Source organism: Anser brachyrhynchus, assembly GCF_964034855.1.
Source record: "Anser brachyrhynchus genome assembly, chromosome: 1".
Lineage (NCBI taxonomy): Eukaryota > Metazoa > Chordata > Aves > Anseriformes > Anatidae > Anser > Anser brachyrhynchus.
The window spans coordinates 64,850,481-64,875,744 of record NC_137694.1 but is presented as its reverse complement, the minus strand read 5'-3'; the positions used below and the strand labels follow the sequence as shown (position 1 = coordinate 64,875,744).

The 25,264-nt window shown below is 48.3% G+C and overlaps 2 protein-coding genes across 4 annotated transcripts in view; both read left to right on the top strand.

Annotated features, from left to right (window-relative positions):
* Positions 1 to 4,551, top strand: part of KDM5A (lysine demethylase 5A) — a 48,415-nt gene extending 43,864 nt beyond the window's left edge. For both annotated transcript variants that reach the window (XM_080576069.1, XM_080576068.1), the window contains exon 28: positions 1,871 to 4,551. In XM_080576069.1, the coding sequence (XP_080432195.1) occupies positions 1,871 to 2,083 (213 nt within the window). In that variant the 3' untranslated portion in view covers positions 2,084 to 4,551. The remainder of the gene's footprint in view (positions 1 to 1,870) is intronic.
* A 533-nt stretch (positions 4,552 to 5,084) lies between these two features.
* LOC308187770 (sodium- and chloride-dependent GABA transporter 2) overlaps positions 5,085 to 25,264 on the top strand; it is a 37,406-nt gene continuing 17,226 nt past the window's right edge. For both annotated transcript variants that reach the window (XM_080576091.1, XM_080576090.1), the window contains exons 1-7: positions 5,085 to 15,348; positions 15,457 to 15,518; positions 16,634 to 16,849; positions 19,856 to 19,990; positions 21,137 to 21,277; positions 21,742 to 21,826; positions 24,525 to 24,657. In XM_080576091.1, coding sequence (XP_080432217.1) covers positions 15,230 to 15,348; positions 15,457 to 15,518; positions 16,634 to 16,849; positions 19,856 to 19,990; positions 21,137 to 21,277; positions 21,742 to 21,826; positions 24,525 to 24,657 — 891 coding nt within the window. In that variant the 5' untranslated portion in view covers positions 5,085 to 15,229. The remainder of the gene's footprint in view (positions 15,349 to 15,456; positions 15,519 to 16,633; positions 16,850 to 19,855; positions 19,991 to 21,136; positions 21,278 to 21,741; positions 21,827 to 24,524; positions 24,658 to 25,264) is intronic.

Below are 25,264 nucleotides of genomic sequence, written 5' to 3'. Positions count from 1 at the left end.
TCTGGGAAGAAGCGCTCTGTCTTGGTTTGGAAGTTTAACCTCTGCAAACTGGGCTCTGTATTGTTATTTGCTGGTAATGTGAAACATGCGTTGTCTGATTCAAAGAATTCATTCTGTGCCTCAGCAAGAAATGAGCAGTACGGTAATTGAAGTACATTTCCTGTATTTTTTCCATACTGACTGTGAACAGTAGTGCTGCAGGATGAGGGATCTACAAATTGCAGTGCTTCAGTTTTCTTGGGAGATGAATTATCAGTGATTTTAGACCTGATCGGATTATTACAAAAAAAAGAAAAACAAAACACCTTGATCTGCCTCTCTATAGCAGTGCCTGTCCTGATTGTCAGCTTTTAACATGCACTAATTGATGATCAGACTTCACAAAATGTTTTTATTTTTTCTTTTCTCTAAAAAATGATCAAAAACCCTACTCCCAATAACTGGGATTTACCCTGAACAGCACTGGCTTGCACAGGAGAGTAGGATCAAATACAAATATCAAAAACTTTGTCTTTTTTGCAGAGTTGAAATGTGGAATTCAAGTGTTCAGATAAGTGTTAGAAGACCATTTCTGAAGTCTTTATCTTAAGCCAAAGTTAGAAATTAGACTGGAAGATAAATTGCTCATAAGATGATAAAATCTTTATACAACTGTTCTCTTTACAGATAATTTGGGTTATGGTAGCACATTTTAAAAAGAATCGGGATTACAAGAGTCAGGAGAGTTTCTTTCAGTTCACCTTATAAAGAGGGTCATACTAGGTTCATCAAATTTCCATAAATGAAACTGGATAATATCCTTAGTTATATAATCAAAGCTTTTCTTTGAACGCCCATCTTTCCATAAAGTTGGACATGTTTTTGCACATTCAGTAAGTGAATGCAGTGCAAGTGCAAAATGGTAGATGGGGAAATGTAATGACTGAAGCTGCAGCTGCTGTTCTCTGTTCCTAGTCACTTTAAAAACATGTTCAGGAATAGTTTTCCTACAAACTAAATTTTAGATATGTTGCCAGTACTGTTGTTTTTCTAATATATTTTCATTTTCACTTTGCCCTGTAAGGCAAAAGCAGAACTATAGCAGTAACAATCTTTGTAGCTGAAACAGTACATTAAAGAATCTGTATTTGTTATCCTGCAGGTTTCAGTTTCTGCTCCCTGACTCAAATTAACATGCACTTTTTTACTTGGACAATTACGGAAATTTAGAAATGCATCTTAATTTTTTTCCTTCTTAAAGGTTAATTTACTTTTTATGCCTTTTCCTGATTGTTCTACAGAAAATTCAGCCCAGATTGAAATATTTTAACTTAAATTTTCTGTGGCTTTAGAGTTACAGTTATTATGTATTTTGGGCATTCAGAGGCTTGCTATGTGCCCATAGTGTGCAGCTAGCGGAATGATAATAAAGTTGCTAAAGTCAAGTGTGTTTTTTGTAGCCAACAGCAGTAATCAAGTCCCTTTGTTCTCTGTAATTTTGAAGTTGCAAAAGCCACCACTTGACAGTGCAGTCTAAGGGAATATATGCAAGTTAGCGTGCGTATTTGTAGGATTTCACTTACACTGAACTCCTTGAGCATGCTCCTACCTAAATGTGTTCTGGTGTACCTGTCTTTCATTTTAGGGCAGCTGAGTGTCCTCTCCCTCATTAGTAGGAGTCTTGTAGCTCTGGTGGACTAAGGATGCAATAGGGACAAGGTTTGTTGGAAGAGTATTGCTTCCTCAACTGAAGCAGCTTGTTAAAACAAACACTGTAGGACATCAGTTTATGCCAAACTCCGTTTGTGTTCTGAGTATATCAGGTGGGTTTAATAGAAGATACTTTCTTCATAGAGCCTGTGCCTAATGTTGCTGATACAATCTCTTGCAGGTGGACTGGGTGCAGTGTGATGGTGGCTGCGATGAGTGGTTTCATCAAGTTTGCGTTGGTGTCTCTCCAGAAATGGCTGAGAACGAGGATTACATCTGTATAAACTGTGCAAAGAAACCGATGCAGGGACCAAGTAGCCCTGCTCATGCACCACCTCCTCCTTTCTTATTGAGCTACAAACTACCAATGGAAGATCTTAAGGAGACAAGTTAGCAACTACTCGATGGCTGGAACTTGCTGGGAAATGGACCACTGAAACCCCTACAGAAAGAGAGGGTTTGAAGCTAATGTAGCCACTGAGCTTCTCTTCCAAGGATGTACAGACCTGCAGCAGAGTTGGTCCCTTCCTTACAGCTGGCTTCCTTCATTCAGTGGGGACGTCAAGGCACAGTGGTACCGACTCATCTATGCAGACACCGCCTCATTAGGAGCTCCAGCCAGTGTTTTGACTTGAGTATTTCCATCTTTGAGCGTGGCTGCTGCTCTTAAAGACTGAGCAAACCCGAGGCTGTTAGATTAGACGCTTCAGGGTGTTAGAAGTACATGTTGGCAGCGGAGCTGGCCTGGAATTGGTGGGCTCAGGCTGGAGCTTTTAGCCCGACCAGGTTGCCCAAAGGAGGTGACTTTGGAAGTTATCTTTTGCCTCCCCGTGCCAACCCAGTGAGAAGGGCAATGTCTTAGGAGAGTTAAGGTGCCTCCGTATCCAGGCGGCTAACACTACACTATAAGGATGGGAGCAAGTGGATGAATTGCTTTTAATTTCTGTTTAGTAGCTAAAGGGCAGAGGAGCTCACGATCTCAGAAATCAGCAAAGGTTCTGTTTACCAAAAAGAAACCCAACTCTACTCCACTAGCAAATGTTTTTCCTTAGTGGGGAACAGCTGATCTTCCTGTCCTGTGGAGGGCCAGAAAAAAAATTGATGAAGATGTCTAGCTAGACCAGAGCTTGCGAAAAGCAGAGCGCTTCCCTTTCCGCAGGGGTGCCCTCTCCTGTTCTAGGCTTTGCTTAGAGTTCTGCACTCCTGCGCGTTAACGTTGTCTCACGCAGGATGGAGCTGGCGAGGAGGTACAGCACCCAGGGCACCAGCTTCTGTGATCTGTACCAGGGACGGGAAGGAAAGAAGACAGCCCACTTACCTCAGAGGTTACACTGACATGTGCTTCTGTGAAAAGTTTCACTCACAACTATTTCCAGTATCACCAGGCTACGGGCATGGCCTCAAGCGATACCAGCAAGCAGTCTGCAGATACTGTTCGCAGTGCAAATCCCCCTCCCTGCTGGCTTTGCTGGATGTGTACCAGTGTACAATCAGCAGCAGTTCTTGTCTGAAGTTTCCCCTGGCTTTGCCAGAGGACCAGAGGGCTTGGGGTCATCCTGGGTGACAGTTGTTTTAGTAAATCCATTTTTAAAGAAGGACTTGTTTTTACTTTTTTCTAAATGTCTCAGACTACTGACTTGTTCTATAAATAGATTATTTTTCTTTGATTTTTTTATACTTACCACTGTTAACCAGCAGCACAGACAGAGGTTCACAAAGCAAAAACCTGCCCGTGGGCTTGGGTTTTTTTACTCCATTCCTTCCTTGTAGTACAAGGAATTAGCAGTTACCTTCCCCATTCTAGCCTGACCAGCTGCCTGTGTTTAAATAGGTAAATACATTTCATGTGCTACCTTTGTGTTTGGGTTTGTTCCTATTAGTGGGGCATCTGGGCCTTAATGACTCCAGTCAGTGCTGGCTTTGTGTATGTGAATGTCTGAAGCCAGCCACTGGGCTGTCTTGTCCCCCCCTCCACTCGCTCCCTATTGTGTTTCCATTCTTCTGCAGTTCTAGGAGTGTTGTAAGTAGTGTCCAGTCTTACTAGGAGCTGGATTGGGATTTAAAAAAAAAACATTGACAAAAACAAAAGTGTTCTGTCTTGACTGTTCTGTGTCCCTTCTCTTGTTCTCTGATATTTGGAAGTTTATTTATCTGGCAGAATTGTCCACCCCTCCAGAAAAATTCAGCTCAGGTAGATGAACTTTATTGGTTTGTTTTATTTGTGCCTGCTACCTGGGAAGAGGAAGTCGTACAAGAGAAAAGAACTAGGACGAAGGGCAGAAGATGCAGGATCTTGGGAGATTTTTGAGTGCAAATTGGGCACAGACTTCTAATTCCTGTTCCTTAAAGACTAAAACGGTATTAAAAGCAAGCTGTGGTTAAGCATGTGGCTGAACAGGCACCGTAGAAGACTTAAGAGTATTATTTGTTTACTTATTTATGAAGGAGTATATGCCATAGCTAGACGTACCCTCTTTTTTGCCTCCAGTTATGTTTTTTCTTCTCATTGTACGTTTAGTTTTGGTAAACTGGTTGAAACAGATGTTATTTTCCTTCAGGCTTTAACTGATGGTACTACATAAATGTTTCCCTATATGGAGTGGATAGACTCTCTGTCACAGATGTTTAATCGTTCCAGAAGTAGACTAGCACAAGATTTCATAAAGAATCCCAGTGTTCTGTATTCTTTCATGACTCCTAGAATTCGTGACACAACAGGGAAAATACGGTCAGCATATCCTGTTAACCGTTGAGCATATCCTCTTAACCATTATTACGTTCTCTGTCGTGATAAAAGTCCTTGTTACATGTAATTTACCATCAACTGGAAAGAGATCTTTTAGTAAATACGAATTGAATGTTCCTGTTTCTCTGAGTAGAAGGTGCGGTCACAACAGAAGGAGACAAACAGCTATACGATGCAGTGGTCAATCATTCTGCTTGTAGCGGGCATAGAAAACGGTAAACAGGAGAAATGTGCAAGTAATGTGCAAATAGTCACATTCTTAGTAGCTGTTTTTCATGTAATCGTATTAGGAGGCTCTTTTGTCTTTTTCTTAAACTTTCAAAAGGAGGTTGCCACACTTTCTCAGTTAGAGATCTCCCATCTGCTTTCGGGTAAGGTGTTCATAAACTGAAGACCATTATTAGCTTTACATCTTACTGTTTAAACGTTTATTTTTAAAAGCATAATTCCGCTCGAAGGATCGCTGATAGTATAAACTTTTGAATAAATGTTGACTTTTGGAAAAATCTGTAGAAATGTAGTTAGTGGTTTAAAAAAACTTGAAGTTTCAGCTGTGATGTTGTCTGTAGACCTTAGGGTTTTGAATTTTTGTAAAAACATGCAAAGAAGCAAACCAAAGTTAAGCTAAGGAAATTATTTTCTTAAATGTTTGCTACAGCTGTAGGAAAAAAATCTCATGCTTTGGAGATGAAATTTCAGTATATACAAAATCTTAGCTCTCGTGTATCTAGAACAGTACATGACTTAATACTATATTCTACGAAGGATATTAGCCACTGTTCATGTTGTTTCTCTTGTGTCTGACACAAAAGGTCAAAGAAATGACCGGAGCTGTTGTGAGGAAGAAAAAATGGACTTGAGTTGTGTATCTTATCCAAACCATGTGGTTTGTATCTTTTCAGGAAGAAGCGCCTGGACTGGGGTGGCTTTACTTGCATAGAGATAAACATCACTCCTGAGCTTCAGTACCATTACTTTTAGGATTTATGCTTTTTACAGAGTTTCTGTACCTGAATATGTATGTAGCCTGGACTACTTGATAATGAGGGCTTAAGGTAAAATTGATGATGCTATGAAAACTAACTTGAGTTATTAGAATACCGTGTCTCACACAGCACAAGATAGCAGAAACAGATGTCTGTGTCTTCTGTTAGCCACACTGTGAAGTTTGCATTCATATTTTCTGTTTTTAGAATCACTGAATAGTTTAGGCTGGGGAGACTTCAGAAGGTCATCTGGGTGAACCTCCTGATCAGAGCAGGGCTGATTTTCACAGCAGGTCACATTTTTCAAGGCTGTGTCCAATTAAGTTTTATGTATTTCAAGGGATGGACATTTGACAGTCTCTGACTTCCTGATCCAATTTTGCAGCATCTTTGATGTGAATTTTTTTTCTAATGTTCAATCACATTCACTTGCTGTAGCTTTCCTATTGCTTCTTCTAATTTTTCTTTTGAGAAAAATCTGCCTCTTTTCAATAACTATCCAGTACGTATTTGAAGACTAAAGATCCTGCAGCCTTGATCTCCAGGATGAAGAAACCCAGCTCAGCCTCCCTTGAGCCATGTCACATGTTAGTTTTCTAACAATTTTGTTGGTCCTTTGCTGCACTCAGGTTTGCTATCACCTGTTTTTGTACTGAGGAGACCAAAACTGGACACAGTACTCCAGATCTGGTTTACAAGTGTTGAATACAGGAGGAAAAATCACTTCCTTTAACCTGCTGGCTGTGCTCTTCCTGTGCAGCCTGGCATGGGATTGGTCTTCATGGCTGCAAGGGTGCACACTGCTGACTCCTGTTCAGTGTGTCCACTGTTACCCCCAGGTCCTTTGGTTTATTGTTTCTCAGGTACAGACCTGATGAACTTAATTTTTTCCGTCAGCCTGTCACTCCAGCCAGTTGAGATCCAGCTGAATGGACTTTGCTCCCATGTTTCAGATTTTCTTGCTCCCTTCCTCCCCTCATCATTCAATCTGGTGTTGTCTGTACTCTATCCCATCACTCAGGTGAGTAAGACATAAAGCAGTATTGCTTCCACTACCAACCCCCAGGTATTCCACTTCGGTTTGCTGCCTTCTAGATACCAAACCGTTGGCTGCTAGTCACAGCAGAGCACTCATTTTTTCACCCACCTTGTAGATTGTTCATCCATAAGCATTTGCTTCCATTGTAAGACAGGGCAAACAAACACTGCTCTCCCATTTTCCCCAGGGCCCTTCAGAGAAGGCAAACAGATTGGGCTAATAGTATACTGGTCGCTCTCACTGGTCACCTTATCCTTCATGGGCGTGGATGTGACTTTAAGGAGGATTTGCTCCATAATCTTCCAAGGAATTGGAGCAAAGCTAGCTGCCCTGCATCCTCCTCACGTTCCCTCCTCTCCATTGAATACGGGCGTGATGTGCAGAAGGGTTTGTCAAAATCCATCAGAAAAATGATCCTCTGTACAGACATTTCCTGGGCTCTTCATTCATCATCGTGGCATGTAAGATGAGAAGGAAATAAACATACTGGAGTTGCAGTTTGTAAGATGCACAGAAACCTTTAAATGGCAGAGCTGAGTTGCTGCATCAAGTGCTGCTCATACCTAAACTGTGTGGGCTGGTAAGCAGTTACATCAGCCCCACATATCCAGACACAGTTCCAGGCTGGTTTGGTTGTGGTCAATGTTACTGATGCATAGCTCTTTACTACACAGCTCTTTACACTATAAGAAAGGCATAACATGAATGAGAATGAATGAGGACAACTAATCTTTGCTCTAGGAGAAAAGATGAAACCTACCGCTTTGTTCGTTCAGCAGTAGGCTGTTAACTAGGCGGCTGCCCGAGGATAGCTATCACCTTTATTTTGTGTTGTCCTAATAACAGTTATTAGCAGATTTGTAGCAAAGTAAAGCCAGAACAAGGTGGATATTCAGCAGTTGCTTAGCAGACATTCCTTGCCGTCATTCTAGGTCCATTGCATGCCTTTGGAAAAATGGTGACTGGCTGAGAACACCCTAGGCACCAATGGTCGTTTCGTACTCTGGAAACGAAAGATTTTTAAAAGGTGGAAGAAGTTTCTTAAAATCATTCCCTCTGAAATCATTTCTTGCCTCTGTAAGAAGCTGAGAACTATGGGCTTGCTAAAAGCAGGATTTGAGGCTTTGTCCCATTAGATGCAAACGAGGAGCAGGGAACTCCAGCTGCAATCACTAAGAATGTGTTTGGTCAGCCTGCCTGAACCAAACAGGAACTCTGCTTGGAGCACCAATAGTCATCAGGGAGATGCAATAAATTCAGCCCTTATCGAAATTCTAGCCACGCTGGCTTTGGAGGGGGTGATAAATGCGTAGGACAGCTGGAAAGTGCACAGCAAGAGATTTAGAGCATTGAGCCTTAGGTAATGAGATGTCTTGGTACAAATGAATGTTAAGTTGCAAGGTAAAGGCATTGAAAGTCGCAAGGCTTTGTAAAAAAAAGCAGAAATATTTGTAAGGAGACATGCTCTGAATGCATTCAAAACAAAAGCCTTGCTGCTGTGAATAGTTTTAATCCTAGATGGGGCATAATGTCTAAATCGGAGCTTTTTCAGAAGCCGATTTTTGGCAGTAGTATATCCCCCCTTACACCTCCACAAAAAAAAAAAAGGAAAAATCCATTAAAGCCAAGTGCCTGAGTAACTGCTGTGGGTATTAGGATCTGAGGAGAGCAGCCGTCCCTGAGACGGCCGATCATGTTAGCCAGCCCAGCATCAGCTTTTAATGGATTGGTGACGTGCCAGCAGATCAAGCCGCTGTGTCGGTTCACCAAGTTGCTGCAGACCCTGCTCAGTCCTGGAGCAGCTCAGTTGCCTGCCAGGCACCGGGTGCAGCGCTCTCCTCCCTGGAGGAGGTGGGCATTTGCTGCTGCTGTTGCACGGTAATAGCAACGCAGACTCCGCAAATCCAAATGATAAATTTGAGAAACAGCCCAGATTTTGGGGAGACGTGAAGCAAGTACCACAATATTTACTTCTGTCAACTGGCAGTTCAACTTTTCCCTTTATAGAGCTGGAAATTTAGTTAGCTGACTCTTAACACGTGTCCCTGCAATGGCATTATCAGAGCAAAACACTGTAGAGATCGATATCTAGGCGTTATCAGTGTATTGATAGCATTGCATCCCATTATTTCCTTGCCAACTTTCCTGATAGTCTCTTGCACAGGAAAGAGGCAGGAGATAGATGCTGTAACCTTGTCTAGAGGCATTATTGGGAGAGAAAATGGATGTGCACCAGTGCCTGAGAATCACTAGCACCACCTAGCAGCACCCCTGCCTCTTGCTGGTGAACCCTGTGGGTGAGCACATGGTACTTTGGCTCTTCACCTCTTGCTAGAAGGTTGCAAAACATTATCCGTGTTCTTGTCCTGACTGGTAGGGTTTAAAGACAGCTGGGATGCTTGTTTCCTGGGCATTACCTCACACCACAGTCTTTTCTGTAGTTTTTAGCCAAGGATAGCAGATAGCCCTGGCCAGCCTTTTTCACAATTACTGCTGTAGGAATGGAGACCACAGAGTAGCTTGCCAGAGGGAAAAGAGTCTTTGCCACAAGGGGCAGATTCTGGTCTCGGGACAGACTTCCCCAGAAATGGGAATGACTGGGGACAGACTTCCCTGGTAATGGACACGCACGGAGAGCCTACTGATGGCAAAGGAGGGAAGAACCTAAACAAAATCTGGCACTGATGCCCTGATCCCAGGAAACATAGGTGCAGAAGAAAGGGGATTGTGGTTTGCAGAAGAAATTAAGGGATTTAGGAGAGTTCTCCCTATGTTTATTGTGCTTTAAGTAGTAAACATGCAATCAAGTGCTTTAAAAGGATCCTGCACGGTTTCTGGACATGCATGTGTGCACAGGGAATCAGAGACAGGAGCACCGATTTCCCCTGGCTTCTGGTAGGAACGCGCTTGGAATGGTCTGCTTAGACCTTGCACCCCAGGATTTAGGGGTGTTAGTGAACTAGAAAATACGGAAATAAATAATGAAGAGACTACCTGGCAGCAGAAAAGTTCCTAACTTGGAGCATTTTTTTTTCTCTTACTGAGTAAAAGGCAATTTCAGGAAGCCAGCAGGTCAGATTCCCATTTGGAAGCAATTCTTCCACATGCTTTCTGCTTTCTTCCCTCAGGCCTTCCCATTACACCCCGAGAAATCCCAAGGGAGGTGAGGCCAAAGGAAATAGGGCTGGATTCACTTTGCAGGCGAGCTGTGTTCCTCCCCAGCTGCTTTCCCTCCCTGGTGGGGAAGAGCTAACCCCTAGTCCCTGGTTAGGGTGTAAATCCACAGCTCCTGCTCTAGCAGTAGGGTGTGTGCTGACACTGCTACACAGCTTGAGCTTTGCTTTAGGAAGCTTGCAGGGAAAATAGTATCAAAAACCAGCCTTCCTTTTTCCCGTGGATCCCAATTACAGTAAATACCAAGATTCAAGGTTTGGTTGGCTCCAAATTTTTAATTATTTCCCCCATCTGGGCCTATCACCATGGATGCTTGCATCTTTTTCTCTGATGGCCATGTAAACTGCTTGTCTGGCCTGGGCCTGACCTAATGAAACCCGTTTCCTGCACTCATCAGACAAGTGATGAGCAGTACCTGGACAAATGCCCTGCATGCAGGGGCCAGGAAATGTCTGCCATCAGGAGTGCAGCGGTGCTTGGAGCATGCCTGGCTGAAGGAGTTATAACCTGTGACGGGAAAACCTGTCATAAGTGTGGATTTCTCTCTCTGTCCTCTTCGTGCAGCCCCTGCAGGTTTTGTTTCGTATGGGCTTCAGTATTTGAATTCATGCTGGCAATAGAGTAATGTGACTTGGAGTCTTATTGAGGAGGGAGAAGCAGTGAGGCAAGGGAGCAGCAGCACCCCTTTTGTAGGTTTTGAAGAAGGCTGCTCCCAAGAAGCTGCCCACTCCATGCAGCACGTGGCTTTGCTAAAAGCTCATCTCTGTGCCTTGTGCCTGGGTACCAGCCCTCTGCTCTGCTGCTCTTCCTCCACCTGGCTGGAAGGGCTACCTTTCACAGAACCATAAAATGGCTCGGGCTGGAAGGGACCTTAAAATCATCTGGTTCCAACCCCTGCCATGGGCAGGGATGCCACCTGCTAGATTCAGGCATCAGCTGGGTCTCACCTGGAGCTCAGATTTTTCATATCTGGCACTCATCAATTGAGGAACAAGGCTGTCTTAAACGATCAAAACTTGAAAATGACTTTTTACTTAAATTTTTGAGGAAGAAATGCCAAAGTCTGGAGGAAAAAAACAAGAGACTTGGTGCTTTGATATGTCACAACTGGCCACCAGAGCAGTAATGACTCGTGGACAGGAGGTCCTAATGCAAAGCTTGCTTCAGGCAGACTCTATCCCTCTGCCAAGATGTCTAAAAGTGCTGGATTTTGCTCATATATGCCTCAAAGCCTCACCGAATACTGAACTAGCTCAGTAGATGAGTGATAGGAAGCACATTTGCAATAGGTGAGCTCCGATTTTCTGTCTGCAGCGGTACTCTGTGCTCCGTGCCTCCACGTACTGCGCTGCAGAGGCCTCAGCAGGTTAGAGGAGACAGAGGCCCTTCGGGCTGGCAGCACCTGCAGGAGCAGACAAGAGGCTCAAGCCCCTTCTGAGGGGCAGCAGCAGCCCGTGGGGACGCTCTGCACAGCCTTGCAGGGCGGCCCTGCCCAGGCGGCGCTTTGGGACTGGGCTCTGGGCGCCCAGCATGGTGCTGCTCCATGCACAGCCCTCCTGTGCTGGCCTGGGGGCTCGGCCTGGCTCTCCTCCTGCTGAGGCCGGGGCTGCTCAGGATGTTTTGAAGAGGTAATGCCTCCTGGCAGCACGGAGGCCTTCGCAAAATTGACTGTCTTTGATTTTTGGAGGCTGGGAAAGCTGGATGAGAGCTTTATTTCCTACTGACCTCTTTGCAATGCCAAGTTTTTCGCTTTGTCATCTCTTGCTTAGAAAACTGACTTCTGAGAATCTTTTTAAAACTTAGTCTCTTGTGGACAAAATGAGACAGGCCATTGGATTTTCTCCCAGAATGGAAACTTTGCATTCTGAGTAGTTACTGGCCCTGTACATCTCTTGAATTAAAAAATATACTTATTTTTAAAAGTCTATAAATAAGCGTGGAGAGATGACGTGTGAACATTGCTCAAGCCTTGCCTATTTAAAACCAGGTTACAGGTTTTCTGTGAAAGAATCAGTTAAGCAGGTACGACCACGTCTCACCTCTGAGAAAAGCTTTCCCTTTTCCCCTCAGAGCATCCATCTTCCAGGCAGACAGAGAGCAGGGGCATCTAAAAATCCCAGCCCTGTCAATGGCTTTGATTTCATTCTTACTGCAGTCTGTCAGACTGAGAACCTTCACCTCAGAGGAGTAAGGCACGCAGAGGAGAGTCCATCGTCCCCAGACCAATAAATACCCAGCTTCTCTACACCCTGAATCACGCTGTCCATAATCTGCTGGTCTTCCTTCTCACTTCTGGGCCACTTGCACAATACTGCTATCATTAGGCTGAAATTATGATTTCCTTTGGCATATGGTTCTTGATGTGACAATGCCCTCTAATTAGCTCTCTGGCTGCAACAGCCAACCGCCGAGTTTTATCTTCCCATGCAAACTACCCATTTCCGCACCGGGAGGTAGATGACTGGTCTTCAGGAGGGCCGTGGTTCCTACCACCTCCCTGATCCGAGCTCAGGCTCTGCTCCTGCAGCCGCCCTGTGGGTGTCTGCTCAGGCTGCCCAGCCTCTGGCAAGCTGCAAGAGACGAGCCCCGCGGAGCTGTTGGTAGCTGCTGGAGGTGGCAGCAAGGTAGGAGATGCCAGAACGAACGAAGACTCCAGCCTCTGAAGTCTTTGCTTGCTACTCAGCTGTTGCTTATATTACATGTTATATTACAAGCATATATGCAGTGCTGTTCTGCCCTCGGGCTGCTCCCTGGGCTCTGCCCCTTTATCTCCTGTCCGCAGAGGCACCTATCTCGCACCGTCAACAACCTGGGCATGGAGCCTCCGCCACCCCGCAGGCGCCCGGCATGGACACAGGTTTTCTTGCCTCGGGACCCTGATCGTGTGGGTTGTTATTTAAAAGCAAGTATCCTCTGGGGAGGCTGCGTTTATCTGGGGCTGGCCAAATGGCTGCGGTAGTGTTTTCCCTCACCAAGGGACCCACAGGCTCTTTGTGATGACTTTTGGCTTCTGCCATGGCTATTCCAAACTACACGTGCCTTTCTTTGAAGCCGGCTGAAGCAGGAATCAATCCTTTGTGCTTATTTCGGCTTCTTTCTCCGCAGTATCAGCCTCTACTTATCCCCGTCCTGCACGTAATTGTGAGAGCTGGGCTTTCTATACAGCCATTTCCACTTAAGCCTAATAACGTTTTCAGGCTGAAGAGGCCGGTGGCCCGGTGGTTATCAGATAGAGGAAAGGCATCGTATTTGCTCTGGCCTTTGGTTCCCAGATAACACAACGGCAAATCGTGTTCCTGGAAGCAGGGGGGTGGCTCACGAGATTACGGGGCCCGGGGCCGCTTTGCCCCGCGTGGAGGGGAAGCAGAGGGGGAGGTGGGGCTGGGGGCCCCCGCTTTGGGAGCTCGGCTCGTGCATGGAGCCAGCAGCTCCTGCACCTCGCGGATGCTTGGGAGCAGTGGGGGCTCCCCTGATGGTTCTTTGGTGGGCTAGGGGCTGGGAGCCATTTCCCTCTCCTCTCGTCCCCTCATCAGTGCCCGGAGCTCCGCCGGCTGCAGAAATGCACGCACCTCAGCTAGGCTGGTCCCCTCCTCAAAGGTTCACTTCATTCCCTATCTCTTATTTGTTTCTAGCAAATCTATTTCCTAAGCTTTTAATGCTGCTTGTCCTAGTTCTTCCACTTTTGGCTTAGATATCTGTATGGGTGCAGAATCTCAGACAGCTAGATTGATTTCATCCTTTGCATTTTTCCCTTTGGATTTTCATCGCCTCTGACAGGCTGATTAAAGTCCCTCCCAGTTTCTCTGCCTTCTGCAATTTTAAAAATGTGTACTGAACTCATCTTTTTCTGTAGTCTTAAATGATCCTTTGTGATATGTGTTGGTCCTCTTCTCATCTTCGGTAAAAAGATAAAATTATTTTGTAAGCTCTCAGCTCTCTCAAGTAACATCTCCCACAACCATATAGACATTTTCCTGTTTCTCTGCAGAAAACTTGTAAAGGGATATTTTACTTAAATTCACTTTATTCAGGATTTTCTGGCTTTCTTTTACACTTGTAGATTTAACACTTCTCCTGGCTGCTTATGTTTCTGCTGAATACTTGTTTTCATTTTAAACTTATTGTTGCCTTCAGCACAGTCCTATCTGACCAGGCAGAAGTTAAATAGTTTCTTACTGATTACACCGTTTCCTATCATAGTCCATTAGTGCCTGCTAATTAGTTTGTTTTCTATTTAAATTGTTGATAAGAATATTGTCAGTGGTGCACTGTAGTTATCACTGTTATCCAGGGATATTTGTGCAGTGATGCTGATGCCTACAAGAGTTTTGAGAAATGTTTCCTTATTCACTTTCCTCTCTTTTTATGCAAATTTGTTGCACAAGGCATGGCATTATTTGGCCTTGCTTTCATTTTTAAATCCACGTAGCCTTACCCTTGCTGTTTAACAACTATGTTATTGACTGGCAGATGGCTTCCCTCCATGGATGTTCTCCCATCCTCTCCCTCCAGCATTAACTCCCCTTGCAGTGTTTTCCCCATTTTCCAGCAACCTCTGGGTTGAGGACTAAAGCTGGTTTTTATTTGGACCATCTGCTTAAATCGCTGCAGCAGCAGAGTGAATTTGCCTGGTCGCTTTCTGAGTGCTGGCCTGTGGCAATGGCCATGGGTACTGCATTTAATCCATTATGCAGTGTGCGTGTGTGCTTGTGTGGAGAAGTATTTGCTTTCATTTTAAATCTGAATTTCATCTGATGCCGTACGTTGCTGCACTATGAGATGTAGTGAATGTATTCATCTTCTCTGCCATTTCCTTTTTTCCTAGACCCCCGCTGCCTCCCTCTATATCTCATCCTTCTCTCCCCACGATGAGGAGTTGTAGTGACGTGATCACCCCTTGGCTGAATCCAGTCCTGTTCCTTGTTCCCTTTCCCTGTTTCTTCCCGTGGGAAGTCCAGCACGGTATGGATGTGGGCCCACCACAGATTAACATGGGCGATGTGGCTGCACTATTTTCTTCCTCTCCTTTCCCTAATAACTCTACACGCTGCCTACAGCTCAGGCTCTGCTGCTGCTTTGCAGGCCTGACTCTGAACCCAAAAACATGATTTTTTTTTTCCTCTCTTGCCCCAGAGATATTCAGCAGCAGATGTAATAAAAATATTTTAAAGCCTTGTCTCACTTACATCCTTGGACCATCACAGCTGTAACATGCCTTCTGTGAACAAAATCCAGCTCTGTTTGCCTTATTTATGGCCCCCAAGCACGGCCGGCCGTAATGCCTTCAGATAACGACCGACAGCGGTACCAAGACCTCCTTCCTGCTGATGTTGCAGCCCTGTGCGCCACCGGGGCTGGTTTTTATCCTTCTGCGTGGTTTTCCAGCTGCTGCTTGACTGTAGCTGCTGGGGCGATGAGCGGTGTGGACACTGCCCCTTGCCCACTTCCCCTTCTCTCTGAAGAGACCCTGCGGTGGGATGACCCCGTTAAATGGGGTTTCAGCTCTTACCTCAGCCGTGCCCCTGGTTTCGGCTCCCTTAGGTGCTCCCGCGCTTCCGTGGCCAGCGATGGGGAGCGGCACGGCCACGTGCGACCATGCAGGAGCCAAAAAGCCACCGGCCGGCAGGGAGGGCGAGGGACGGGCGGCCCCAGCAAGAGCTGCTCGCAGGCAGGGGGAAAGAGCCCCTTCGCACTGGCCATGAAATCAGTCATGTGTAGGTTTTTGTCCGGCCCTGGGGGGTGGGGGAAGGAATGTGGGTTGGGCGAAGTCTAGGATTACACCACGGCTGAATTTTTTCCCTTTCCACGCTTTATATCGCCAGCACCTTTCGGTCCTGCCTTCGCCTCTCCCGCCAGCTCGCGCCCCGCCAGCCCCGTCCGCCAGGTAACCGCGCGCTCCCACCCGCCCCCCGCACCCACCCGTGGGCCCGCGCTGGATGAGAGGTCACCGCGCGCTTTCTGCTCGTTTAATCATTTTCCAGCACCGACGGTTCCTCCCGATCCTTCCAAGCGGCTGCTGTCAAACTCCTGCCAGTGCTTCTCGCTCCTCTCCACCTCCCCAAGGGCTTTACAGGGGGCTATGCAGGGGCAGGGAGGTGGGGGGAGAGGGTCAAAGTGCTGCTTTGCCTGTTTTTCTTTTTTTTTTTTCCCCTCCCCGGATGGGGGAAGAGTGTCATTTGCTGCTGGTGCCTTTTCCTGCTCTCCTGGCGACAGCGTGAATGAATGGTCAAAGTTTCCCACGTTAGGCTGAGCTTGACGGGCTGCCCTGGCAAGCACCACGCAGAGGAAGGTTCCCTCCGTGGCGCGAGGGTCTTCAGCAGTCCCAGCTTTGGGATGGGGCTTTGCTGGGAACCACAGCTCTTGCCCTTTGCCCCCGGGGCTCTGAAGGCAGGAGGGCATCCTGCCCGCGAAGAACAGGCCCAGACACCCCCAGCCTCCTAAATGGCAGCCACAGAGACGGGAAGGTTGCTACTAACAGCTGCCACCACTGAAAGCAAAAGCTTCTTTCCCTCCCATTTCAGTTTGTCCACTTTCCGTATCTAAGACTTTTGTGTCTTTTCTGGCTTTCACTATACGGTCTGTAAAACCATACCTTAGTAAGCAGCAACAGGTGAGAGAATTCCTTATAAAACATCTCTTTATGTATTTAATCCCTCTCTCACCCCACTCCAGCCCCAACTCTGTTTCCCAGCGTGTGCTGCAGTGGGAGCTTCTGTAGAAGGATGTGCTTCCAGAAGCAGGAGTGTTTTGAGATGGGTCACTTAAAAATAATGAAACTGGGAATGGCTTTTAAGGACTGGCTTTGGACTGCGCAGTCAAAGCTCACACATGCCCTTGGTGCCTTTCGTCCAGCAGGAATCATTACAAGCAACAAGCCAGTAAGGGTTTGGCACGTGGGTGTCTGTGCGTGTCCTCTCCCCTCTCTTGCCTTCCATAGCTCGGGTTTTGGCCTTGTTGCATGGCTTGTTGTGAACATAACAAAGGAAACTCCTCCTGAAGGTGGGATGGATTACAGAGTCCCTGGCACCGTTAGCAATGGCGAAACGGTGCCCGCGCAGCCTGGTGTGGAAAAGGAGAAGGAAGAGGAGGAGAACCAGACCCTGGAGCGAGGGCAGTGGAACAACAAGCTGGAGTACGTCCTGTCGGTGGCTGGGGAGATCATCGGCCTGGGAAACGTCTGGCGCTTCCCCTACCTCTGCTACAAGAACGGCGGAGGTGAGTGCAGCCCTGGTGCCACCAGCATCCCTCCTGTGACATCCCTGCCCAGCCCCAGTGCCCGAGTCGTAAGACTCACCCCAGGCACATTTTCCCAGAGGAGCAGCACTGGGATCCCCAGCAGGGAGATGAGGCACACGGATGGATGTGCTGCAGGCAGAGTAGGAGCAGGGCATTGATGTTACTTGTGCGTGGTGCACGGATGCTGCTCAGGCTCCCTGCTCAGCAGTGATCCCTGACCGATGCCACCCAGGCTGCCCGTGGCTTTTACAGGGGGTTGTGCCTGCTTTTAGCTAAAGGCAGCCTTTTAGGAGAGAAAAATGAAAGCCCAAAGTTTTTCTCAAGCTTGGTTTGGTGGCAGGTGGGGAGGGAGCTGCTCTCCCCGTTTGGTGATTAATCGCTAATTGGGCTCTCCGGAAGGGCAGGGCTGGGGGAAGCGGCACTTGGCTGGGAGCTGGTGGGCACTGGGGACCAGGGCTGAAATCCCCTGGCGTTAGCTGGGGGCAGTCTCATGGGCCTCACTAAACTGCTTTCATCCCAGTGGCATAAAAGAGGATTAGCCGCTGTTTAGCTACTTTCACGCTGTGCCTTGCCTGGTGCTTGTTTCTTTGCACCAGGTGCTTGGGAATTTCATTCCCTTTCGAAAGGCAGGGCTTTTCTTGCTCCCCTTCCCACGGGGAAGGTTTCTTGTCTGCATGTGAGCAGTGCCTGTTCCCCACTGCAGTGCTCCTGGGTGCTGTCCCCCGTCAGGCAGCACATCCTGGGACCCTGCCCCGGCCCCCCCTGCCCGCCAAGCCCCTCTGGTGGCTGGGGGAGAGCTTAGGGAGTGTTTGGGATTGCTTGGATGGAAAAGGGGTTTCTCAGCCTTTTTTCCTTTTTTTCCCCCTCAAAATGGGCCTGAAGCAAAGCCCTGTGAAGTGGCAGAGGCAACGAGGAGTTTGAAGTCTCGGGCAAAGTTTTCATCCCGTGAGGCAGGGGAAGGAGGATGCACGAGGCTCGGGCGCAGAGGGCAGCGGCTCTTGGGGCAGGGCGGTGAAGCGAGGCCAGGCAGCAGCAGGGGCTCTCCCCTGCCTCCAGAGCCCAGCCCCGTCCTGGCTGCTTCTGGCACCAAATCCCTCCTAGCGCATCGAGATTGATTGTAAAAGTCGCCAGGTTTTTAAAACCTGGTTTTGTTCTGTACTCCTTGGGGAAGGCTGGTCTAGCCACTCGCTTCTCTGGTGCTTAAATAAAAGTGAGGGGCCTTTATTTAATTTCCAGTTTCAGGTCAGCCGTGGCCAGCCTGTCACCATTTGCTCCTGTGCCGGTGTTACAGTGCAGCTCCCATTGACTTTTGCTGAAGTGTTTGCAGGCAGTGGTGATAACTCCCCTCAGCTTGTGTTTTGCTTGGCTAAATGAGCCAGGCTCTCCACAAAAAAGAGAACTGCAAAATCTGAGTTATGTAAAGAGGGGCAGCCTGTCACTTTGTCTTTCTTGAGGGATATTTCCGTATAGCAAAGAAAGAGTCTTGCATATTTAGTACTCAGTGTGCGATACCGAGGTACCGTATAGTGCTGGAAAAAAAAAAAAAAAAAAAGCAAACAGCTAAAAAAATGTTCTTTTCACTCTCATTTGCTCTTGCTTTCACCTCCCATGACAGGGTCAGGTCTTCCCTGGGCAGGCTGGCCCGGCCGATTGGGAAATACTGGGGAAGCCTGTCTGGTGGTGCGGCTGCTGGCGCCGCAGGGGAAGGGGAAGGGGCTGGGGTGACATGCAGCACACCTCCGACGGGCATTGGGGCCCCTGCCACAATGTCCCACTACATCCCTCTGGGAAAAAGGCACCGCTTTTATGGTCACACAGCGACACGCAGGATGGGAGCTGAGGGGATTGTGTCGATACAGCCGCTCCCCCTGTCCTCGGCCTCAGCTAATTTCTATTTACTGGCTGGGATGTGGGCAGGCGCTTGCTATTTCCCCATGGCTGCCAGGTGTCAGCATCTTGCCCTTCGGCCACTCTGCCCAGAGGCAGCTGCCACGAAGCGCTCCCTGTGCATGTTTCTGGTCACTTTTTTTGCAGAAGGGGAGGGCTGTCGCCCTGTTTCCCGCTGGGATGAACATGGGGTGGGACTTCTGCCTGGCCCCAAGGAGCTTTCTCCCCACTCATCCGTACCAGCCAAGCTTTGTACTGAAATCTCTTGTTTTTTGAGTTTACTTCTGCCCCAGAATTGTTATTCTTCCTGCACCCCCACCAGCCTGACCCAAGAGCCAGTTAGCATCTCATTGGCATTGGAAAAGGACTATGGGAGGGAAAGGCATGGCTTGAGCAACTTCAATGGGGTGTTAATGAAGCTGGGAGCATCAAGCAGCTTGTGGGGATGTCCCTCAGGCTGTACGGTGAAAGCTCTTACTGCATTGAACGCTAGTCCTGGAGTAACCAAACGTCTGATGCATTTTTTCCCTCCCTGCCTGGTTTCATGGCAGGTCTTGACCAGGAACGCAGACCCAGTTGCTGGTACAAGGGAAATACATTTCTGCAATACTTCATTTTCCTTTGCATGTTTGCTGCTTTTTGGCGAGCCATCCCAGGGCAGGTGAAAATATTACTCTACGCATATCCTCAGTGACTCAGTGTTGTCATGCATAGACGCTCAGAATAATCAATGTGAAAGGAATTGCCAACTTGTTTAAAAATCATAATGGTTTTACATCAGAGTATTCTCCTTTATTTGTGTACAGCTACTGAGAACTTGTTTTACTCTTCCTGTACAAAAAAAACAGGCCTAGAAGATTTCCTTTCTCACCTTCTTTCCCAAATACAGCATTTCTCAGGCAATCACATCATTCTGGGAGATGAAACTTGAGGAAAATCCTTTTTTCCATGCCCTTCCCACCCTCTGCAGACCACATCCCTCCCGTGCCACCCCAATGGAGTCCCCCAGAGGAACCCACTCAGGGCCATACTGGATATGTCCTGAACCCAGCCACCTGACAGGCCTTATTTCTCTTGTATTCTGCTTGAATCTGCCAGGTGCGTTCTTCATCCCCTACCTCATCTTCCTCTTCACCTGCGGGATCCCTGTCTTCTTCCTGGAGACAGCACTGGGGCAGTACACCAGCCAGGGAGGAGTGACGGCCTGGCGCAGGATTTGTCCCCTCTTTGAAGGTGAGTGGGGTGAGACTGGGGGGACCCTGGGAACCTATGGGGGCTCTGTGCTCATCCTCTGCCCATCCCTGTGAATCCCAGCCCTTCCCAAAATTAAGCTGGAAAAGTTGATCCCAGCTTCCTTCTTCACATTGGGCTCTGGCTGAGAGCTTTGCACCTAATAAAAATTCCTCCAAGATCTAATGACGAAAATGCTTCTGGCAGTCATGCAGAACCTAAAATATACTGTTATCTTTCTAAGTTGATGCTATGTCATTTTCCTGAGTTTGTGGAGGGCTTAAAACCTTAGTGGTGAAAGGTGTTAGCTGTCATTAACTGTCAGATCCACTTCTACCACTATTTCAGCACAATCATCCACTCTCTTTCCATGTCAGGAAATGATTTCCATGAAAATTTCCAGGAAAATTTCCATGTCTTTTCCATGTCCAAGTCACTTTCCATGATTTCTTGGGACTGAAAAGTCCCAGTTGCCTCCGTCCCCTCTACCAAAACCTTTAGATACTCCTCTGGCACCTTTCAGAGAGGGTGCACAAACGGCAAAAAGGGAAGAGGGATAACAAACAAAAGAAAAACTGAATGTTGGTAGAAGAGGTGCTATTCAGCAGGTGGAGCACTGTCATATGCTTCTGCAACTTTGGGTGCCTTTCCAACCACAAGCTGCCTTTCCCCTGTCCAGACTCCCTCCTTTTCCTGTCCTTTCACCACTTGGCCTTCCCGAGTGCTTCAGACAGACTGCCCAAGGCCTGGAGATGCCGGGCGGGTTCACTTGGCCACATGGCTGGCCAGGTGACACTTCCCTCAGTTCCCTGTGGGGCTGCACGTCTTGTAGATTAAGGCCCCAGGAGCTGCCCACCAGCCAGTGTTTTCACGTGTTCATCCCACCTCAGCTGCTCTCCAAGCCCATCTGCTGGTGCAGGTTGGGTTAAAGTGCCTGCATGGATGGTGGGATCTGGGGAGGGACTGACACCTCAGGAGGCTGACGTGCTCGTGTTCCTCCAGCAGCACGGTCACCATGCAGAGCAGAGATGAAGCTCTGAGTGGGCGCAGTGGGGGACAGGCCAGGGGGCCAGGTGCTGACCCCTTGGTGAAGCCCGGTCCCATCCCTCAACATGTGGTTCACCCGCCTTTGGGGCCTCCTTTCCGCAGGAATTGGCTACGCCTCGCAGGTCATCGTTGTGCTTCTGAACTTCTACTACATCGTTGTGCTGGCCTGGGCCCTGTTCTATCTCTTCAGCTCGTTCACCATCGACCTCCCCTGGGGCAGCTGCAACCACGAGTGGAACACAGGTGGGTGTGGAGGTCCTGCTGCTCTCCTGGGTCCAGGCAAAGGGACTGCTGAACCCATGAAACCCCAGCTTGGGTCGCACCGCTGCCCGTAGGGGTGGGGAGCCCCCAGTGACCACAGTCCTGCTGGTGGTTTTGGGGAAGAGGCTGCAGCCACCGAGGGTGTCTTCCTCCTTGGCAGTGATGAAAAGTCCCATCACCCTGTGCTGTGCGTTAGCTATAAACCCAGGGATGGCTTACCATGCCTGCTGGAAGGAAAAATTAAATGTCATCTTCTTAATTGTCCTAGGTTTCTTGCCAGCCTTGCCCTGGAGGGGACTCCTTTGGTGCATCTTTGGGACTGTACAAAATTTGTCTCTGAGTCAATGTCAATGGGTGTTGACACTGTGGATGGAAAGGGAGCGGTTTTCTCCGGTTCTGCAGTCACTGCTACTCACGCCCCCTCTCTCCCCGGGCCTCTCCCGCAGGGAACTGCATGGAGCTCCAGAGGGCGAACTCGACCCTCAACGTGACCAGCGAAAACGCCACCTCGCCGGTCATCGAGTTCTGGGAGTAAGTAAAGGACGGCCTGTATCCCTCTTTCCTCTGAGACATGCCTTCCCTGGGCAACGAACCAACTATGGTGGTGGTTCCTATTAATACATGCTGGTCAGAAGAGGCCGCAAGAGAGCATGCTGGGCAGGTCAGGGCAAAGGCTCTCAGGGGAGCTCCGTCAGTCAAGGGTGACACTGCTGGGCTTGTGGTGGTTGTCTGGGGCTGTGCTGGCATGCCTCAGCCAGCTGACTTGTCCTTCCCTTATGCCTTATTGCTATCCCCTGGACTTTTTGGGCTTCTCATTCTCACAGGCCTTGGTGATGGCCAGCTGACTCTACACAAAACCTTGCCTCACTGTTGCTTTATTTCCTCTGGTCCTTGAAATTTCTTCTCCCTTATTCCTCCTCTGTTTGTGCTGCTTCTCTCTCTGCTTCTTCCCATGTTCCTCAATTCCACACGTGAACTCCTTTGTACAGTTGTTTCCCCCTGCAGTGTAGGTGAATTGGCTGTATGTTTCTCATCCCCAAACCGTGGATCAGACTTACCCAGGGTGCAAACCCCATTAAAATTAGTCACTCCCTCAGGATATGGTGACCTTTGCCCCATGGCTTGGGTGTGGTTTATGTATCTGCTGGATTATCCACTGCTCTTGTTCTGTCTAGAGCACTCTGTGTATGCAGCCCTTAACCTGCCTGGTGGCTCCGTCCGGTGTAACCATGCTCAGGACACAGGAACATTTCTGTGAGTGTGGTGCGATCTGTGGTGAGCCACCATGCAGCAGCTCTCTGCTGGGTCTTTGTCTGTATGCTTTGGAAGCTTTAGAGTGTTCACCTGTTGAAGAGGAAGCCTTAAAGCCCTGTGAAGTATTGCAGGAACCCATGCTGGCGATGCAGCAGGTGATCTCTTTCCTTTGAATCTGTGCTCCTGTGTGGTACCAGCATGTTCCCAGGAGGCTGTGTCATCATGGATGGTGACTTTTGTATGCAGACTAGACTTCATATTAAAAATAGAAAAAGAGGTGATGTTTTTACGTCACTGACTAATATGATAGCTATACTGAGGGGAGAAGCTCACCAAAATCAAACTTGAGTGCTGGGTTCAGCTCACATCATGGTGATATTTGCTCCTTCCTTTTCGTTGTCTTCTTCCTTTGTGCATTGGTTAGCCCAAAGTACAGAATAGCTTGATTTCTGGCACAAAGACACAGGCCTGCAGGCTTGCGATCTCTGATGATGCTCAGCATCTCCTGGGAGAATGGGCACAGCCCAGCTCTGAGTCCTGGCTGACAGAGCAAGAAGGCAGCCTCTGCTGCCACCACAGATTTCCCTTGTGAGCTGAGGCTGGCAGAGGGCTCTGCACACCGTGGCACCCCGGGGGCAGCACAGGGCAAAGCTCTGTTCTTGCGTCTGCCTGTGAGCAGTGATCATTAAAGACTGGAAGGCGCTGGGTACATATACTGCTCCTAATGAGCTTATGGTAATTCCTTCCATAGATGGGATTTTTCTTTTCTCCTACAGTGCACTTTCATTTTTTCTTTTAACCTGCTCACATGCAGTTAGATGCTGGCCTGCCTCAGACTGCTCCTCCTGAGGCTGGCAGGAAAAATCGGTGTTCAGTGAACATCCCTGTGTTACTGGGGAACCAGCACACAGGACTGGAAATTTCCACTGCCTGTCCCTTTTGATGCAGTGTCTGTTCCTGCCCTCCCTGGGCAGGGGCGGAGGAGGCAAGAGTTTCCCTGAGAAGCACTGACCTGCCGCTGGGGTGATGGCATGCTTCTGGCTGCGGTACAGTGCCCGGTTAGTTATGGTCTGTTAGCATCCTTCCCCTGACAGTTACATAGTCCACGTGCTTAGAAGCAGGGAAAGAGCAAGATAACAACAAAATACTCAGAGGAACAACATGATTTCTTGTGATCCTCTTCTTACCCTCTCAATCCATCTTAGACTGTGGTTCTCCAGAAATGTAGCCTTTCTTTTGGGATAATTGCAGTCTTTTGCAGCAGAGCGGGCTTGTGAGTATGCTCCACGCAGTGCTGCTGGGTCTCCAGGGCAGTGCATGTCCCTCTCTGCCTGTCTCAGGATCGGGGCTCGGGACTGCACCGTGGTATCACTCTCAGATGAATCAGTGGTCTCCTCTGACTGTGCATGCTGATTGTTGTGGTCCTGGCTGGGTCTTTGTCATGGCATGGGATGCTCTGCTGCTGTGGGGCTTGAGGTGATATATGTAGTTGCTCCTAAAGACAGCAGAAGGGTGCTATGGAGAAGGGGTTAGAGAGCTTTTCTTCTTGGGTGGTCCTGATCAATTCTGCATAGTAAGTGCAATGCATCATCCACCCTGAGAGCACGTCAGAAAGTCAGGTGGACACAAAAGGAGGCCCAGGTGGAGCTTGTGAATGCAAGAGGGACAAGAGAGACCAAGGGGTGTAGGGGGAAGGCAGAAGAAATGTCTAGCCCAACAGGCCAGTGTGACAACAAGTGCAGAAGCAGGTGTCCATCCATGACCCAGCAGGCTGGTGGTACTGCTGTAGCAGTCTACGTGTGGGGTGCTGTTTGACATCTCTGCGGCTTGCAGCTAAGAGATGGGTCTTGTGTGTAAAACATCCCTTCTCCCCTGAGCTGTCAGGTGCTCTGGTGGTGTGATGAGACGTGGTGTTGGGAACACTGGTGGCCATCTCCGGTGACACTTGGGTGCTGTTTTCCTTCCCTCTGTGCAGGAGGAGAGTGCTGAAGATTTCTGATGGCATCCAGCATGTGGGCAGCCTGCGTTGGGAGCTGGCTCTGTGTCTGCTGCTGGCGTGGATCATCTGCTACTTCTGCATCTGGAAAGGGGTCAAGTCCACAGGCAAGGTGAGTGCTTGGCTCACATCGAGCCTCTTCCCTTGATCACAGCTGGAGTGTGTGATCCACCTGCCTCTTGTGTGTTCAGGCAGGCCCTGGAAATCCCTTCCTGAGACAGAAGGACCCTGCAGTGCTCACCTTGTAGCACCAGGCTCTGTGATAGAAAAGATGGGAGTGCTAGACAGAGACGGGAAGCTTCTCAGAGCATTACCTTCCAAGATTACCTTCCACCTGGTCCCTCTCCATCTAAGGCCCAGGAGGCCTTGCTGTCTTTCTGCATAGTGGGTGGCTGCATGTTCTCTTCCCTCCTGCCACAGCATGAACAAGCAGTGTGGTTTTTGCCTCTGCTGGCAGGTGCAGCTGGAAAATCTTTAAATTCATTAGGTAGTTACGAAGGTAACACTGGTGATCTCAAAGCCCTTTCTGCCTCAGCATCATGGGGATCTTCTTTTTGTCTTTTTGTTGGTCCCAACTCTTGCTGTACTTGCTCATATTCCCCAGCAAAAGAGTCTCCTTTTTTTACTCACACTGGTCACCACAGAGTTATTTCTCCAAATTCTCCTAGGAAGGGTTGGTGTAACAATAGAGCTCCATCTTAAGCTGCCCCATCCGTCTC